Source organism: Chinchilla lanigera, unplaced genomic scaffold (genome assembly GCF_000276665.1).
Source record: "Chinchilla lanigera isolate Chin_1 unplaced genomic scaffold, ChiLan1.0 scaffold00075, whole genome shotgun sequence".
NCBI classification, from domain to species: domain Eukaryota; kingdom Metazoa; phylum Chordata; class Mammalia; order Rodentia; family Chinchillidae; genus Chinchilla; species Chinchilla lanigera.
Window position 1 is genome coordinate 1,445,234 of NW_004955476.1, and position 19,842 is coordinate 1,465,075.

The window sequence follows — 19,842 nt, forward strand, 5'->3', positions numbered from 1 at the left end:
GCCTCCTCCCGCTGCCCGCGCGCAAGTTTGGCCGCTCCAGCCCGGCGCGCCTCGGCACCCGGGCGCCTTCGTTCCTGCTGGCCTCGGCGTGCCCTGCTCGGCGGGGACCCTCGGGAGCGATGCCGATGGATGTGATTTTAGTTTTAGGGTTCTGCGTGTGCACCGCCAGGACAGGTAAGCAGGGCTGGGGCGCTGGAGGGATTGGGGGAAAGGGGAGGAGGCGCCCCGCGTCCACACTGGCGCAGGCAGACCCGGCCCGGGCCAGGCGCTGGCCTGGGGAAGGGCAGCGGCGTGGGTTGGTCCTTTAGATCTCTGTGGCCGGCGCAGGGCGAAAGGGCGACGCGGGGACTCGCGGGTTTGCAGAGGTCCCCCGAGTGTCCTCCTCCCGGGGGACGCGGCTGCGGGCTCTCGGGAGTGAGGGGAGCGGCCGCGAGGTCGCAGCCTCGAGCTGCTGAAAACCGGCTTTCCTGCTGCGGGGAGTCCAGACCCCCGGCAGGGCGGGCCCGCGAGCCCCACGTCCTGGAACTTGGAAGATGCGGGAGAAACCGCTCCCCGAGCCGGGCCGGGGACCCGAACCCGCAGAGGGGCGCACGGCGGGCGGCGCGGCCGGGTGAGAGGACCCGCGACCCGCGCTCTCTCTCCGACCCGGTCCCCGTCCCCGCAGACTTCCAGGGCAACTCCGGGAGCATTCATTCTCTCGCCCCTTCGGCCCCAACGGTTGGGCAAACAGTTTTATTCGGTGGGATTGGAGCAGCGGTGAGCATGGGGAGATTTGCTGTAGCTATAATGGATCGCGGGGCGCGGGGGAGCAAGGACAACTGGCGTAATTGTCTCAAGTCTCCACTCCGCTTTGCCTCCCGAGGCGCAGGTGTGGGACTCCACGAGCGGCTCCTTCCTTCCACTTGCACCGGCTCCCCTCTCCCCAAGTCCCCTGGGGCTCGCGACCGGCATGTAGACGCTCTCTTTAAGGAGCTACTAGTAGAAGCTGGGAGATCCGAGTGAGCTGAGGTGGGGTAGAAATAGGCAAAAATAGGAGGCGCCTGTAGGCGGGGTCGTTGGAATTCTCAGTTCCAAGCCAGACGTCTGTCCTCTGCCCGGGCTGTCCACTGACTTTGAACCCCAGGATGTGTGTGTGGCCATCCCCTCGCTCCTCATCTTTTACCCTTTAGTACTCTGATTTTTCTTCTCCAGAGGTGTAGCCTCCTTCCCCGACCATTGAGCAAGTTTATCCGGAGAGGGCTGAGGAGGGGCGCCGGCCCTTGGTTGGCTCAAAAGTTCCCTCCGCTTGCGCCCTAGGCGCCCCTCTAGGCAGTAGCCCGCCGGAGAAGCCGGGGGTCCTAGGGGACTAGGAGCTTCCTGCTGGGGACTGCGCAGGGGCGGCTTTCCTTTTGCTTAATCCGTTTCTCCAGGGACAAAAGACGCCCCCTCCCTTTCCTCTCTCCCGCGGAGGTGCCCTGGCTGCAGACGCGCCCAGACTCAGGCTACTCTAGAAGAGCTGCTTCTCAAATTCAGGCTTTTCGGGAAGGATGGGTTAATCTTTCAAAACTAAGAGCACACCGGCAGGAACGCTTTCCAGGAGGAGGAAGACGACCCGCGAGGCTAGTGCAGAGCTGGGCTATGGCCAGCCCAGAGCCCCAGAGAGAGGAGAGAGTGATGGTGCGGATGGTGCAGATGCGCGCCTCAGAGCGGATCCGAAGACGAGGAAGAGCTAGTTGGGTGAGGAGGCCGCCCAGGGGTCACTGAACAGCCACAAGTGCATACCACAGCCCAGCGTGTCCAAAACCTTTGTTCTCATCACTCCTTTGAAAAGTTACCCCACAAAACTCCCCTTCCAGAGTGCACTGGCTGTCTTCCCAGGGCACATTGCTTGTGCACGTCCTTAAGCACACCATGGGGTCTCCCTCCCACCCCCAAGACCGTTCAATCTTGTAAACAGTTGGTGATAGGGGAAGATTCATTCATGTACTTACTTCATTCCGCAGCGGTTCAGTGTCTTGTTAGTTACGCAGTAACATATGAAAAGGAAATGACTTGGTCCCTGACACTGGGACCTTAGAGTTTAGCAGAGAATCTAGGTAGCAGCTGGAAAGCACTTTCATTACACAGCTTGATGGGGTGGGGTGCGATTTTAAGAAGTTTGTGTGAAGGAAGTGCACAGCGGGAGGGTGTGAGTTAATTGTAGGGAGAGGTGGAGGTGGTCAGGGAAAGTGACATTTGAGAGTTGTGTCTTGCTGGGGCCTTGAGCCGGGAAAGTGGGACGCACTTTGCACAGAACAGGACTTTGCAAAGCAGAGCAACATGGGATGGCCTGCCTCATTGGTTGTAGCTGTTGCCTGGGGAGCTCGACTTATCAGTGCCCCTTGGCCCTGTGCTAGCGGAACACCGTAGGTCACATATCTGTTCTACAAAAATTATCAGAAGAATCAAAGAGTTAAGGAGGGAATAACTTTAGCTTGCATTTATACACTTACCATTTCTTTACATGCAAGTAGCCTTTTTGATTTTGCTGGATATCCGCATTCCCACATCACACATCCATCCAGTTCTGTAGGTAGCGAAGGCTGGCTGGTTATTAGTTTATCAGGATCCAAACAGCTGCTTGGAAAGTTTATTTTTCAAGTGAGACAATTGTTGTGCAGGCTGTTAACAGTCCCAGATGAAATAAACATGTGGTTCACTTAGTGAGCTGCTCGGGTATCACTGCTTTTTAATGGAAATGAATAGATGATATCAGGCACATTTTAATTAAAGCAAGACTGCAGTGCAGAAGCAGTTACATATGAAAAGATCTAATGATAGGTGTCGTAAGGAAGCTGCGTACACTGTTCTTGTTCCGAAAGCTTGTTTTAGAGTGCAGAATGGAGTCAAGGTGCTTTTGTTCTTGTTTCTAGATGCAAATAATCTGGGACTTCCAGGCACAACACTAATAGGGAAATCTTGGAAGGCTACAGTGATAGCAGTTTCCATGAGTTTTCTCCAATGGTTTGGAAGTGTGAGTTACATGAACTCAAGAATTATTCTCCCTTTGCTTTCCAGTTTGCCTTGGTCACCAGGGTAGGGAGTGGAGGGAGCGCTGTACCTGTAACATCAGTGCCCCTAGGTGCCCAGGGGAATGCCTTTTGCTGCCACCTGCTGGATGGGAAAGATTTTTCTTTTGGAAGCAATTCCCAGGTGGTTTATTAATTGTGAATTGAATAATTGAGCTGTGAAAATGAGCCTGGGGCCTCCAGAGATAAAAAATATTGGCTAACTTGAAACAAACACAGAGCAGCTTCTTCAAGGAAATTGCTTCTGGGTGTTCAGAACTGATCAAGTGGTTGTGAAATCCTGCTGTTAAATGAGATCTTACAGCATCTTTCCGGCGTCATTTTACTCCTCATGGACCTCGAAAATAGCTGTCATCATGAGCAATAAGCTGGATTAGATTTGAATTGAGCCAGACGCAAGAGGATATGCTTGGAGGCCTAGCTCCTGGACATCAAAGGTGGGTGAGTGGGCTTTGGGCTCAAACACTCCCAGGGCATGGCTAAGGAGTGCCCAGTAGCAGCAGGTGTCGTGGTTAAAGTCAAAGCTCTGAATCTCTGGGCCAGGCCTCAAGTGCCTCTGTGGCACTGACATGCTGCCTTCCAGGTTTCAAAAATGTCTCCTATCCAGGAGCTTTTTATCCTGCTTAATTCTAATTCCCAGCTTCAACCATTTGTAGAGCTGTTATGTCAAAAGTAGAAAACTTTATAATAGAGTTTCCTAGGAAAGGGCAGGAATTGCACGCCTGGAGAAGAAGCAGAAACATTAAAATAAAAATATTAATGAAACTCATACTCTTGTACTACATAAGGTTCAGGAGAGGCCGTGTAAATGCTGCCTTATTAATAGGTTTTCTGATTCCCTAGGTGGTGTGCAAAGTGCTACCCTTTATACCTCCTGCTGTTGGCACTGGGCATTTGCATCCTGAAGGGGACCAGTTAAAGGGAGAGAAGAGAATTCTACCAGAAACCTAATTGATTTCTTTTCTCTTGTTCTGTTTTTATGAGATGTTTTCATAAAAAGAGTGAAACAGTTATCGGTGGGGAGGAAGGCCACCTGAATGTTTTGCATTATTCTGATGAGTTGAGGCCTAGAGAGATGGAGTAGAATAGGAAGACGGACTATTATAAAAGGCAAGCGAAGCAGACCCCAGTTGGACATCAACTCTGCACAAGCCTTGGCTGTTGGGAGTGTTCCTGGGGTTGCTGCCGAGACCTCAGGAGTCAGGGAGGGGTATTACCACCTCCTTTTCACAGATGAGGAAACAGAGGCTTGGAGAAGTAATTTTTCCAAGAAGTAATATAATTTGCAGAGGGAAGAGACAGGACTGCATGTGGCTTTTAATTTAGCGTGTTTTGCAACACCTTCTGGACTGAGGGTGCTGTGTCTCAGGACTCTAGTTACTGTTGGGACATAGTCAGTTCTGCAGAGTCTGTTTGAGTGCTTTCTAGGCTGGTGCAATTTCAGGGCTCCTGGTCTGGGAGACTTGGTATCTTTAGGATGATCATGGTAGTGAGTCCTTGAATCAGTTACTACCACAATAATGTCACGTAACAGTGACTTAAAACAACAGTCATTTATTTTGAGTCACATATCTGTAGATTGCTCTAGCGTTGCCTTACCTAAGCCAGGCTTGGTGGAGCTTAGTTCCAAATTTAAGTGGATGCCTGTGCCATGTGTCTTAGTCTTCTTGGAACAGTGGGCCTGAAGGGCCATGTTCTCCTAACACTGCAGAAGTACTAGACAGTCAGGTCCCACTGTGCAAGCGCATTTAAGCCTCTCCTTGTGTAATGGTTACTAAAATCCCAATGGCCAACCCTGGTTACATGGCTGAGCTCAGAGTCGAGGGATGGGAGATTTCCTCTCACTCTAGAGGGAATAAGTTCATAGCCACATGTCACAGAGTGTGGATATGGGGGAGATAAAGGCTTGAGGCCAATAATTCAGACAGCCATAGTCTCCCTACAAGGCTTCCTCAGCCTGGATGCCATCCCATCTTCTCATGGTATCCCTAGGTATGCGTATTGCTCTGATGTCTTTGTTCCCAAAGCAGTGATATTGAACCTACTCATCAGATAATTATTCAAGTTCTAAATTGAAAGCCTGTAATATGTCAGGGCCTGTGCAAGGCATTGGGGCCAGAGGGACACTGCCTTTCTTTTGTGTCCAGTGAAGAGCACAATCTCCAGGCCACTTTCAAATTCTTGGTCAGAGAAAGATCAGCTTGGAAGTCTTTTGAGATCACCCTTGACTTAATTTCTGCCAGGTAGGTACAGAACTCTATAGATCAAATTGAAATATAAGTTTCTTCCCTCTCTTTTCAAGGTGGTCATAGAACTGCTAGCACCTGAATGCACTTAGAGAAAAACATTCTAAGTCCAAACAGCAGGGTCTTGCTGCTGGACTTGGGATGATAGAAAATCAGCTGGTTTACTTCTGCTTTGCACAGAGTAGCTGCTTCTGAACTGGGTCTGTGTGTAGGATGAACAAGAGCGAGCAGTTGGAAACTTAAAGCTAGGTCATATTTAGAGTAAGTCAGAGCATTACTGATCACCTTTAAATGTAAACCTCATACGACTCCAAGGATACCCCATAAGAATTAGGGCAATAGTCAAGCTCCCTGTTGCAGGCTCTATGAGAACATTCCCAGTGCCCAGCCATGCATAGATTCATAGTACGCCCTTAGTGATGCCTGTTAAAAACTTACTAGATAGATGAACACAGAGTCTGTGAAAGTAACAGTTTTCTTGGGGTAAACTGGCCCCATAACTGGCTGTATTTCAAAGGAGAGAATTCAAACTGTCAGTTTAGGAGACAAGGGAAGGCCTGGCTGAAACAGAAAAGGTAGTTATGTGCGCTACACCTTCAACTTAACCTTTTTTCTGTCCTGGCAATGACAGGTTTCAGCTCCAAAGAGCCCTTGCTGACCAGCCTTCTGCTGACAGAAACCTCCACTGCAGCAGCAGTCGCTGTTTCCTGGAGGAAAAGAAGAAGGGGAGGGTAGATTTCCTTCCCCTCTTGTGTAGGGCCAGGGCAAAGGTGGGAGGACAGGTGAGGCTGTGACAGCTCATGATGTCCTGATGAATATTCACGCAGGCTCTTCGGGACAAATTGGGTGCAAGCTCTCTGAATCCAGTCTCGGCGAGTACATTACCATCAGAGAAAAGTTGACAGCTGTTGCTGATTAAAACATTTCCAACTGCGCAATCAGAATTGCACTATTGAGATGCTAAGTGTAGATAGATTCAGGCTTTATAAATGGCTTAAACATAGTCCCTTAGAGTGATCTGTAGCCTTATTAGTGTATATAATTGGAAATCACTTTGCAGTCATGAATGAATCATTCTGCAGAACACTGACTGGGTAAGAGACACCCTTGGTATTTCCCTTTCTCAGACAAGGAAGGAGGAGACACAGGGCCATGTTTCTTTGTGCTAAGGTTCTCCAACAAGAGTCCTCAGGATCTAACTTTCCATCAGGAAACCCCTTGGATAGAAATGCACATCTGAGATTCTCTTTTCTGGACAGTCCCTTCCCTATTGTTTTCCGGTAGGGCCAGGATCCCTCTCCACTTTCTTCCTCTTTATGGAGGTTGGTTGTACTTGATCAGTAGATGTGCTCTGTGCTGGGATTTACTGTTGCTGGTGGTGTTAGGTTTTGCCATTGCAGCTGACTCTGAGGCAGGTGGATCAGAGCCATAATCACCTCTCTGTAGTTCCCAAATCCAAATATCTTAGAATCACAAGGTTTCTTCAAAACTCACCAGATAGCAAAGCCCATCCTGCTTTGAACTCGTTTGGTGGCAAAACTTGACCTCAGCTGATATTAAACTATTTGTATTCTTTATGCCAATATTGCAGACTTTGATAATGGGGTGCTGGTTTAAACTTTGCTGAGGGTATTGCCACAGATATAGAGTATGAGGCACTCTAAATTCTGAAAAATATTTGGCCTTAGGGATTTGGGGGAATTATCTGTGTAATGGGGAGTGGGACTGGGGAAAGGTACAAAGAGACTATGCAATCAGAAGGGTGATGGGGCAGAGTTGCTTTCCTTTATTCTCCAAGGAATTGCCAAGTACTCTCCAATGACTTCGCCATATTCCCCAAGACCCCTTGCCTCTGTGGTCTCAGTTCTGTATTGCTGCTAGCATTCTGACTGTTATGCCCAAACACTCTTTGTTCCTTTCCAGTGATTGGCTTTGGGCTGGACCCTGACCTTCAGATGGATATTATTACTGAACTTGACCTTGTGAACACCACCATTGGAGTCTCTCAGGTGTCTGGACTGCACAATGGCAGTAAAGCATTTTTATTTCAAGGTAAAATCACTTCTCCCTTTGCATGGGGCGGAGGTTGGGGAGGAGGGTCAGTGTGGGGAGAGTCCATCCGGTGTGTGTTTGTCTGGTGATTGCCTTTGCTATTTTTCTTGGGTTCTGGTCCGGAAGAGTGTTCAGCTATGCAGCAAGTGTTCTGAGGATGGGAGGAGGCGTTAGGGGGTGTAGTGGTGGTGGAATGTTTGCTAATAAAATGATTCCCTGGAGATTTTGGCGGAGATTTAAAGGGTAATGAATTTGCAAGAACTTTGAAAACTATTGGCGCACCATGTTATTTTTGCAGGCGATTTCTTCAGCTATTATCTGTCCATTCACCTATGTGTTTACCTACATCATCACAGAGGATGTATTATGGCTGTCTTCTTTTAAAAGTACAGCTTACCTGGCTCTGCCCATTATAAATTTGATTATAATTCATGAAATCATTCAACAAGCATTTATAAAGACAATATACTGTGGTTCTTAAAAGGATGGGCTCTGGAGCTTTATTGCTTGGCATCCACGTTAGCCCTAATTGGCTTTGAGACTTGCGGTGATTACTTAGCTTGACTGCCTCAGCATTCTCACCTAAAATAATAGATCCTTGCTAAAGCTACCTCATGTGGTAGTTACAGGGATTCAAAGAGCTATCCTATTAAAGCAGTTACATCAATGCTTGATAGACAGTGAATGCTTCACGAATACTAGCTTTCATTTTGGAATTCCTTTCATGTATTAAGCAGCATGCTAATAGTAGGGTTACCAGTAAGGGTAAATAAGATGCAACCGCTACTCTAAAATGTTATGAAGGAAACAGTCATTCCACCAATGGCTATTGAATTAAAATAGCTGTATGCAATGAAGGAAATATATAGGCTGATAAATGAGAGTAATACAGGAAGATCTCATTTAATTGGAGAGGTGGTGGTACTAGAGAAAGGACACTCTGAGAAAATGGTAGGTCAGCAGAGCCTGGACAACATGAATAGAAAGCCTTGTGTAGGAATGGGTTGGTGCTCAGAGCATTCTGGGCAGAGGAAATAGTAAGCAGAAAAGTTTTAAGGTAGAAGCCAGTGGAAAGGGTTGAAAGGTGGTGAATGGCTGGAGAGGAAGGGATGGACTATATTACATTGGAACCGGTGAGCAGAGCTAATGCTCTGCTGATGCGCATGGGTTTGAGAGTGCTGGTGATTTATGGCCAGAGTCCATTCTGATAGGTGGGAGGCCATGTACTTGTTATTAACCGCTGTAAGTAGCACCTTTACCTGTAGGCCATATTTTTTCTTTTTTCCTTCTTTTTTTTTTGTTTTTTGTTTTTTTCCAGTACTGGGAATTGAACTCACGACATCACGCTTGCCAGGCAGGCACCTTGCCGCTGAGCTAAATCCCCAGCGCCCCCTGTAAGCCATATTAACGGTTTTGTACCATACTCGCACAGTGGGGGGGCCTTTGTATAGATTAGAGCAGAGAAGTGAACCGGTTGCATGTGGTAATAAGGCAGCTGGGATATTTCTCAGAAAATACCCAGCAGGGTTCAACACAACCTTTTAAGAAGATAACAAAAGAATTCTTTTAGAACGACTGAATCAACATTATGGAATGAGATTGACATATTCACTGGGTAGATAATTCAAGGCTTGTTGGTGATACATAGCAAATCTACAGATATGTAATGAGAGTACAGATTTGTTACTTTCTACTTACTAAAGAGCTGGTGAAATTTTGAAGCTGGATGTGGGAAAGGGAATACAGACTGGATTACTTTTCTTTCCCCACTGTAGAAGGTCTGCATAGCCACTGCTAGGAGTCCATGCCATTGTCCATCTGACCAAGGCTGCTATGCAAACTTGGTTGGTCTTTAAGCTGCAGGAATCCATACTTCAGCTCCTCAGAGCCAGCTGTTGTGAATGGTACATTATAAATGATTAGTGAAAGGTTGCAATGAATTAAAATTTTTCTGTGTCCTGTCTATCCACAAGAGGCTTGCTCCTGCTTTATTTTTCATTCATTTTTTCATTCGTTCATTCACTCATTCCACATGCATGGGCCCCTTGACCTGGGAACTGTGCTCTCTAATCTGAATGTTCCTTATTTTTCCATCTGTCCCTAGGCTTCAGCAAGGTTTCAACATCTGGGAGGGATTTTTATCTTTGTTGGTAGGAGACTAACTTCATTCTGTGAGTCTGCGGAGGCTTTTCTCTATATCCCATCTCTTTTGATTATATTTGGCACACCTGGACAATCCAAGCTAATTTCCCTTCTCAGGGTCTACAGTTTGATCACATTTACAAAACCCTCTTTGCTGTGTGAGGTGATGTATTCACAGGTTCTGACAGTAGCTTATAGACAGCTGTGAGGAGCCGTTATTCTGCTTACCCCCAAATCTGCTCTCTGGCCCCCAAAGGTTCATGTTGGTCCCACATACAAAATACATTTACTACATTCCAGTATCTCCAAATGTTTTAAATCATACAGCATCATCTCGAAGTCTAAAATCTCTAATTTCATCAGTGGAGAATTCCCAAACTCATCATTTAAACCATTTAATTCAGTTGTGGGTGAGACCGATTTTGGGAAGAAATTCCACTCTACCTGTAGAGCTGTGAAACTGGAAAATAAGTATCTATTTCCAGCATACAGTGGTGGACAAGTGTGGAACACCAGTTATGGAAGGGGGAAATGGAAAGAGGATAGGAGTCACCAGTCTTAAATAGTTTTGAAGTCAAGTGATGCAAACTTCATTGGGTTTCACAGTTTGGGAATAACGCTTTGCCTTCTATGTCTGTAACTCATCCCTCAGGGATGTCGTTTCATGAAGGACAGCATGTGTTTGCAGATGAATAGTTTTATCAACCTGTTTCCTGCCTGCAGAATTTTGGGGGTTTGTCGGCCCTCTTTCATTTTATCCTTTCTGTCACCTTCAGTTCAAGTTCTCAGTGTTTCTGTTGCTATAAATCTCAAGAATATGTTTAGAAATACATTTTTATTTTTGATCAGTACATAGTAATTTTATATGTCCATGGGGTACACTGTGACAGTTCAATATCTGTATACAATATGTAAAGATCAGATTAGGGTAATTGGCATATCCATTACACCAGATATTTATGATTTCTTCATTTTGGCAAAATCTTTTCGACTACTTATTTTGAAATATTCAGTTAATCTTTGTCAACTGTAGCTATCTTACTGTGCTGTAGGACTTCAGGAATTATTCCTCCGGTCCAACTGCACCCTATCATTAAACATCCTCTGTCCATCTCTTTCTCTCCCCTTCCCTTCCCAGGCTCAGGTAACTACCACTCTGCTTTCTGTGAGGTCAGCTTTTTGGTGTCCACATGCGGGTGAAAACATGTGGCATTTGTCTTTCTGTTCCGGATTTATCTCACTTAGCGCAATGTTGTCCATTCCATCCATAATGCTACAAATTTCAAATTTTCCCTCTTTTTTTTAGGTGACAGAATAGTGTTCCATTGTTCAAATATAGTATACTTTACCTATCCCTTCCTCTGTCTATGGACCCCCAGGTTGATTGTGTATCTTGTGTATTATTAATAGTGCTGCAGTAAACATGTGAATGCAAGTGTTTCTTGGACATGCCAATTTCAGTTTCTTTGTATATGTACTCAGTCATGTGGTTGCTGGGTCGGTGTGATGGTTCTGTTTCTAGTGCTTTGGAGGAACCTGCATTCTGTTTTTTAGCTCTACCAGCAGTGTCTGAATGTTTCCCATCTTGGGCAGCTTTGGCAGCATTTGATAATAGCCATTCTAGTGGGGGTCAGATGAAAAGTCATTATGGTTTTGGTTTGCATCTTCCTGCTAGTCAGTGAGATTGAGCATTTTTTCACAAATGTGTTGGTCATTTACATATATTCTTTTGTGAAATGGCTATTTAGGTCATTTACCCAATTTTTAACTGAAGATATTTTTTGATATTGATTTGTATTCCTGGATGTTAAATCCCTGTTGGTAAATAGTTCACAAATATTTTCTCACGCTCTGTAGCTTGTCTCTTCACTCTGTTGCTTGTGTCCTTTGCAGTGCAAAAACCTTTTAATTTGATGTAATCCAGTTTGTCAGATTTTGGGGATCTTTATTTTTGTGGTACTGGAGATTGAAGCCAGGGCTTTTGCACTGAGCTATACTCCTGCTTTTAAATATTTTTAGTTTGAGAGAGATCTCACTAAGTTGCTAAGTTGCCCATGTGGGGTTCTAACTTGCAGTCCTCTTGCCTTAGCCTTCCGGAGTGCTAGGATTACAGGTGGTACTACCACGCCCAGCCTCTTTTGGGGTCTTCTCTAAAACACCCTTATCTGTTCCTATGTCTTGAAGCATTTTTCCTATATTTCGTTCTGCTAGTTTCATAGTTTTGTGCCTTACATTTAAATATTTGATTAATTTTGAAGTGATTTTTATATATGATGAGAAGTATGGCTCTAGTTTTATTCTTCTGTATGGGGCTATTCAGTTTGCGCTGTACCATTTGTTGAAAAACATTTCCATTTTCCAGTGTATGTTCTTGCTGCAGCTGTTGTGAAGAATCAGTTGACTATAAATTTGTGGATTTATTTCTGGATTCTCTATTCTCTTCCAATTGGTCTGTGTCTGTTTTTATGATGTGCCATGCTGTTTTAGTTAATGTAGCTTTTTAGTATGTTGAACATTTTCAAGAATCTTTCAGGTCTAATACATAACAGGGAGTCCCTGTTTATTGGTCCCCAACAACTTATCTCTCATGTCCTTCTAAGCCTTCAATGGCAGCACTTTTAATGCCCATATTTCCACTAAGTCTTTTTACAAAGATTTAGTCTCCACCACAATAGGTTGTTCTTTACCAAGCTCTTCACATTCTTCTCAGCCCTCCTTGGCAGAGCTCTCAGCACCCATGTATCTATCAGCTGTCTGCTGAGGGGGTGCTAGGCTTTTTTGGGCTGGTTTTTTTAAAAAAAATTATTGCATTTTCAATGGAGAAAGGCATCATGTGTTTACAAAACAGCTCTTGAAAAATACAAGGAGTACAGATACTATAAAACAAAGCAAACTCCAGTCATGAGACACTGCATACCTCATGTGAAAGCAGTAGTCTGATTTCCAGATTATGAAACTAGAATTAAAAAGTCATTACACAGAGAAAGTCCGAGTTTGCAGGTTAGCAAAACCTGGATGCAGTTGCACAAAATGTTTAATACCCTGAATTTTCTTCCCCAATGTGTAAACAAAAGGACAAGACTAAATCTGTACCTGGCAATTTCAATCTAACTCTGAAGCTACACAACACACATAGACACCTTGTACATTTCACCTGTTAGTTGACCACCTTTTCTTCTTAGGCTGTTTTTATTTTTAACTATTTTCTTCAAAACATTTTTAGGCTCTGCTCATTACCCCAAATCAAAGCCTCTTTGACAATTTAGGTATCTGTTATAGCAGCATCAAAGTATGCACAATCTGAAGTATTTTCCTCTTGCTGCTGTAGCAAATGACTACACATTTATCACTGTACAGTTCTGGAGGTCATAATTTCAAAATGTGCTCTGTAGGTCTGAAAGGAACGTGCTGGTGGAGCTGCGTTTCTTCCTGATGGTCTACAGGTTAATTAGGTCATTCTTTTTACAGCTTCCAGAAGCTCCTGGATTCCTGGGCTCCTGGCTGCATCGCTCTGGTGTTTGTGTCTGTTGGCACATTTCTTTCTCTCTTTGCCACTCTCGTTACATAACCTTCTCTCGTACTGAGTGGCTGCCTTGTTTTTTACCCTGATAAGGGTCCTGGTGATTACTTTGGGCTCACTCAGATAATCCAGGGCAGTGGCTTTATTTTAACATCCATAACTTAACCATGTCTGCAAAGTCTCTTCTGCCATGCAAAGCAATATATTTACAAATTCTGGGGATTAAAATGTGGATTTTTTGGGGGGGATCATTATTCTGTTAACTCATTACTGTGTAGAAATATGAACACTATCAAGTATATTATAAGCTGCATCTTTTTATGTTTTTAACAAAACATAAGATTTTGTAACACAGACATGATGACAAAAATTATTTTGTTTTTTACACTTGAAACATCTCAATGCAATTTTTTTCTGTAATAATTGATATATCCCATGCTTTTATTACATTAAAGTTAAAAAAGCAGTTTTACCAAATTATTCCATGCCCTCTTGACTAAATATTAGATTAAAACTTTAGTGAGGTGTAATTAACTTATAATAAACCATTCATATTCAGATATATAGTATGGTAATTTTGACATCAACACACCTGCAAAACCATCGCCACAATAAAAACAAACATAGTTATCATTACAAAAGATTTTACTCTTAATTCCTCCCAACTGCCTCTCAGAGCTGCTGACCAGCTTTCTTATCTTCAGGGACTACCAACCTGCTTTCTGTCACTATGGATTAGTTTTCCTTTTCTGCAGTTTTTTATATATAGAATCACACAATGTGTACTTTTTTGGTCTGAATTCTTTAACTTGTTACGGATATTTTGAGATCTGTACATGGTGGGTGAGCTATAATGTTCTTTTCTTACAGAAAATACATAGTTGAGTCTTACCTTTTTATTTTTTAAACCAATAAGAGAATTTCTGTCTGTTCATCAAATGTTCCTGAGTTGTTCTAGGTCACAGTTAAACTCCTGGGAAACATTTCAATTCCTTGAAATTCTACTTGTGAAGTTCATTGGATAGGCTCCGAGAAGTGCTAATGCTCACAGCGGAGTAGAACTAAGTATTTCCCATCACTGAGGCAGAACCTGCCCATGTACTCTACGCTATAACAAACATGAGATTTTGCTTTGACTGCTAGGAGTAGCTGTATTATTGGTGCTGTGTATCTGCAGGGCACTGCTGGTGATTCTACTCTCCTTGGGTAATTCCCCTCCTCCCCTAACCCCTAATTAGTACTCACTGAATACAAACATTAAGGGAGGCTCATAGTTCTCTTTCTGTGCTGCTGCCTCCGCTGCTGTATTCTGTCCTGTGAAATCTGGGTGCTGTGTCTTCCCCGGGGCTCAGCTTCCTCTTTCTAACTCAGAGGGGCTGTTGAGCTCTGCCTGCATTGCCCCTCCCTGGGCAGAACCGGGAAACTCTCAGAATGGGAAGCTAAGTCATTGTAAGGCTCATCTCTTCTCTATGCTACAGCTCAGGGATCACTGCTTCTCGCGATTGATGTTTAATGTCACGGAAACTGCTGTTTCATCAAATATTCATAGTAAATCTAAATTCAAATTAATTAAAATTATATAAAATTAAAAATTCATTTCTATAGCCGCACTAGCTATATTTTGTGTCCTCATTTGCTGTGTGCTGCTAGAATTTACCTTACCGGCCAGTACAGGCTGAGAGAGGCCCAGGGATTTTTACTGCTACACGGCAGCTCAGATAATCCGGGCAGACTGTAAGATCTTTTTTCAAGGTTAACTCGTGATAGCAGCTATCAAGTTACTAGGCATCTTGCCTTAAAATACCTCCATTTATTCATTCATAAAATAGGGGGGAAAATAACACCTACTGCAATCCAGGCACTTGGGAGGCTGAAGCAGGAGAATTGCCATGGGTTCCAGGCCAGCTTGGGTCACATAGTTCAAGGGCGGCCTGAAGTACATAGTGAGACCCTGTCTCAAATGGCTCAGTGCAAAGGCCCTGCTCCTCAAAATAGCATCTACTATGTAAGGTTGTAGAGAGGATGGAATAGATTAAAACACATAAAGTGCCAGGGCTGGAACAGATACATGATGAGCTCTTATTAAGCGTCAGTCTGTACGTTCTAGTGTGGATGGGGTGTGGTTCTGGCCTTTTCCATGTGTACCATCTGCTTTGCGTGTTATTGTCAGACTGCAGCCTGCAAAGATTAGGATAGTGGGAAAAAGCAGATTTTAGAGGGGCAGAAAATTATGGGTTAGCACTTCACATCAACTTATTTCAGCCTCACTTTAACCGTGTAAGGTAGGCACTATTATTACCTTTTTTTATCAGTGAGTGAATGGAAATATTTTGAGGCAGTATCTTAGGATAGATATATTTATTTAAGTGTCTAAGCCTCGGTTTCCTTTTTTGGAAAGGGAAAGATTATACAAACTGTTACAATGTATGGGAAAGCATGATCACAAAATGTATAAAAAGAGAAAGCATAAAAAATAAGTTTATTATTCTTTTGCTTGTTTCTGTATGTATTAATACTTTACCACCCTTCATCCAGCTATAAGCTAATGTATGTTTGGGGTATGAAAATCTTTATTTGAATGCTAGCTTATTAACAATGCTGATAAATTTGAGTGGAAAACTCACTTAACTGAAAGCACATTTAGAGTACCGGCTACAAAGCCTGAGAGGGTTTATTTTGAGGTTAGCTAAAGTTTCAGATTTATCTTTGTCACTGATATCTTTATATAGTGCAAGGAACTGAAGTGGAGTTTTTTTTTTTGTCTTCTTGATTAAAACAGTTATATTTTATTAGAGATTGCTTGTGGCCTGGGGAGGATGAGTGGCTCGGTGTAGACTGTCATAGATGTTCTCTAAGTAAAAAAAATCCTGCACGTCAGCATTAGATCTTCAGAAATCATTTTGCAGTACCTGTGCTTTGCTTTGAGTGGGGCTGAGAGATGATCCAAGAGTTGGAAACTCTTGTTCTATCTGACAGTGTCTTAAAGTAAGTAGTTGGGAGAATGTATCCTAGGGTTTTTTTTTTTTTTCGTTACCGGGAATCGAACTCACGACCTTGCGCTTGGCAGGCAGGCACTGTGCCGCTGAGCTAAATCCCCAGCCCCTAGGGGGTTTCATTTACAAAAACCAATCAGAATGTGCATGGATGCAAATTCTTTAATATTTTGCTGTTTTTTGACTGCTAGGAAAAGTGCTACTTTGCAGGTATCCTGTTTCAGAAGAGTTTCTAAAGAAGGAAAAGACAGTGTCTTTTAGTATGGTGTTTTATGTGACAAGATAGAACAAACTAACCAGGCTACTGAGAGTGGAAGATTCTAGGCATTTAGCACCTCTTTGCCTTCTAGGCTTTGGGCTGGATATTGTGAAAGACAGGTGAATAACGCAGATTGCAGGCTGAAGGAGATTCACAGTCTAGAAGGGCAAACTCAGTGTGACCTCAGATGCTCCAAAGCAGAGATGATGTCTGGTTTGCTTTCATTTGGGTGTGGATAAAGTGGGAGGGAAATTTCTCCTTATTGCCTGACCCGGGGAAGCCTTCTGGGAATGGTGGCATCTGTGGAGGACGTTGAAAATTAGGAATTAAATATGAGACTTCTATTCATGTGTCGTCTTTTTCACAAATGGTGCTGTCCACTTAAGCCATAGTTTTAATGCTCAGAAAATCTGAGTGAGATGGAGCTACCCAAAGGGTTTGGCTAATGTCGATCTTCCAGATTTCCTGCCACCCACTATCGCCCAAGTCTGAATTGTTTTTTCTGTTGATTGGATGCGCCTAGTCGCTAATTACCTTTGGGAGCGTTTAGAAGTCAACCTCACTCTGAGTGGAGTGATTTAGTATAACTTTGCATTTAATCAATTAGCGGCGTGATTCCATTCACATACCAGTGTCTCCCAAATATAGGTATTTTTGCTCTTGCCAAATAAAAACTCTATGAGTGGGTTTTCAAGTCCCTCCCTGGGATGAATTAACACCTGTGCAGGCTTATTCTGGAAAATCATTAAGTGACTGTGTGATTAACTGTATATCATAGAGCAAATAAACTGTATTTATTCCCCAAGCTGTCCTCAACATCTGCCCTGACCATTCTCTCGGTCCTGTTTCTCCTATCAAATTGTTAAATGTCAATTAAGGAAAGCAGAGATGGAGAAAGAGAGGATGCAAAGTAATAAGAGTTCTTTTAGGAACTATAGGTGTATCAGCCAGTTCTATACAGACTGGCCTTGGGCCAACCACTTCATCGCATGGAATTTGCTTCCTCTTTGGACATTGAATAATAATGGTAATGTCTATGATACAAAATGTTTTAAAGGATTAATTTAGATTACAAATTAAACTCAATTCATTGTGAAGAAAAGAAATTTAAATTTTAATAGGTTTTGTTATGAAGAGTGTGTATTAGAAAACTATTTTGCCATTAAGTAAATACACAGCAAGCATTAACTGTGTGCTATGCACTCTTCAAAGCGCAAGAGATATAGCAGCAAAGAGATCAGGAAAAGACAATAAACAAATAAATCAGTGTAGGGTATATTTTGTTTGGATATCTTCAAAATGCATATACTGGAACTCAAGAAAATATTCCTATTTTATTTCTCTCCAGGAGTGTATATTTGCAGTTATCTACTGTACTTAATTCCTACTGAGAATTGGTAACTGAATTGGAGTTTTTAAAAAAGCATGTCCTCTACTGCTACATTTCATCCTTCCACCAGCCTTTGTTTTTTTGGATTAGTTTCCTATTCACTGTAGGGATGGGAGAATGGAGACTTGGAGTTCTAGTAAACCACGTGTGACCACACATTGTGGACAGAGGACTTCTGCTCCAGGGCTGATGCGTGTAGCGTGTGTCTTAGCCCCTCTTCCTCGTGGCTGTTTGTGTACTCTGAGAGAGTGTGAGTGAGCCGTAAGTGCATAGGGTAGAGATATATCATCTCGTAAGAGATACTGAAAGTCTCTGTGAAAGTAACTTCTGACGGATATTTTAAACCAACCAGGACAGATGGTTGTCTTGTCTGTTGGTGAATTCTACTTAATAGGATCTTCATGATTCTTCCAGTGGGAGTGGCCTGCTGACTACCTGGAGATGGATACCTGGAAATTTGGCTGTGTAATGAGCACATGCAGGAAAATTAGAATTAACTGTGAAGCTATGCTTTGTTTTCTTTTCTTTTTCTTTTTCTTTTTTTTTTTTTTTTGTCTTTTTGAGATAGGGTCTCAATATGCAGCTCAGGCTGGCCTTGAGCTCACTTTGTAGCCTAGGCTAGTCTCAAACTCACAACGATCCTTCTGCCTCAGCCTCCCGAGTGCTGGAATTACAGGCGTGTGCCACCACGCCTGGCGAGGCTGTGTTTTAATAGGTATCTATTTAAAATCTAATCTCTGTGGCCACTTGAACAGGTTTTTTTTGAGAGTGCATGGTGGGAGAATTAGATTGGCATCACTACTGTTCTCTTTGATTAATAATTTGATTCTTAATTGGGATTTACCTTAGCATATTCAGTCTAGATTTTTTTTTTGTATGTGAACACATTCCTAAAATGTAAATCAGTGGTAAAATTATTTGATATGCAAATATTTTATTAAAATACAACTTTACATGGATGCAGCCAATGCCAAAAATGAAGCCAAGGTGTAGTGATAAATGAGGCTGATTCTGTCCTCATGCATATGGTCTGTTAAAAATTACTGCACAGAGACTTCTCAATAGTAAGGGGCCACAGAGCAGCTATGGGGCCACATGCCTGGTGACCCAAGCTATAACCTTGGCTCTTGTATTTTTGACACCTGGGTAAATCACTTAACCTCTCTTCACCTCTGGTCTTCAAAGTCATACAATTTTTAGCTTGACAGGGAATTATTTTGCAAAGTACACAGAAAAATAAGGAACAAGTACAAAAGATGATATTAAGCAATAACCCTGCAGCTGTCCCCCAGCACCAATAGTTTGCCTAATGTGCATAACATCTTTGAGAATGGTTAGAAAATAAATTTAAGGCCCTATGTTTGTCTCAGCTTCTTTTTATTTTCTGGAAACTCCCCGCCCCCAGGCCATTGCTAAAGAGGTTGATTGGTCCAAGTGTGTGTGTGTGTGTGTGTGTGTGTGTGTGTGTGTGTGTTTGTGTGTGTATACATCAAGCTAATAGAGTGCCACATTTATATATTTGTGTGATGTGTCCATATACAAGATATGTTATATGTAGGGCATATGTGGCATGGCTGACTGCAGTCTTTGGAGACACACTGCATAGGTTCAAATCCCAGCTCTGACTACTACTGTGTAATCTTGGACAAGTTCTTGTACTTCTCTGCTTCATTTTATCCTCATTTGTAATATAGGTAAATAAAACACTCATTTGCTTTGCTCTGCAGATTAAGCTACTTGATTCACATAAAAACATTATGGAGCATGTAGTAAACATTTGACAAATGTTAGTTGATTTGTGCAGTTTCTAAAATTATGTGTATGGTATAATAGTATGGGTCTTTCTGAAATTTGTTCTTTTGAAGATACTTGTATCTGATTTATTAGTTTAAACTTCTGCATAACACTGTAGACTATTCAGTTAATTGCCTACTCATGGGTACTTGACTTGGTTCTGATGTTTGACAAATAATACTGCATTGTGCCACTTTGCCAATGGTTCCTTGTTCATGGTTCTTAAGTTCTTGCAATATGAAGTGTGATAAAAACATAGAGTGGGTAGTTACATTAAAGAATTCATAACAGTAAAAGACACATTACCATTAACCATGAATTCCCTCAAACCTTCTACCACTTAGAGCACACATACCCTTCCTTCTTGCTGCCTTCTGAAGCAGTTTTGCAAGTCTTCTT

The 19,842-nt window shown here is 43.0% G+C and overlaps 1 protein-coding gene across 2 annotated transcripts in view; it reads left to right on the top strand.

The window, feature by feature from the left end:
• Positions 1–19,842, top strand: part of Nell1 (neural EGFL like 1) — a gene marked incomplete at its 5' end in the record, with an annotated part of 791,721 nt that continues 771,879 nt past the window's right edge. For both annotated transcript variants that reach the window (XM_005401727.2, XM_005401728.2), the window contains 2 exon segments: positions 1–174; positions 7,217–7,345. In XM_005401727.2, coding sequence (XP_005401784.1) covers positions 120–174; positions 7,217–7,345 — 184 coding nt within the window.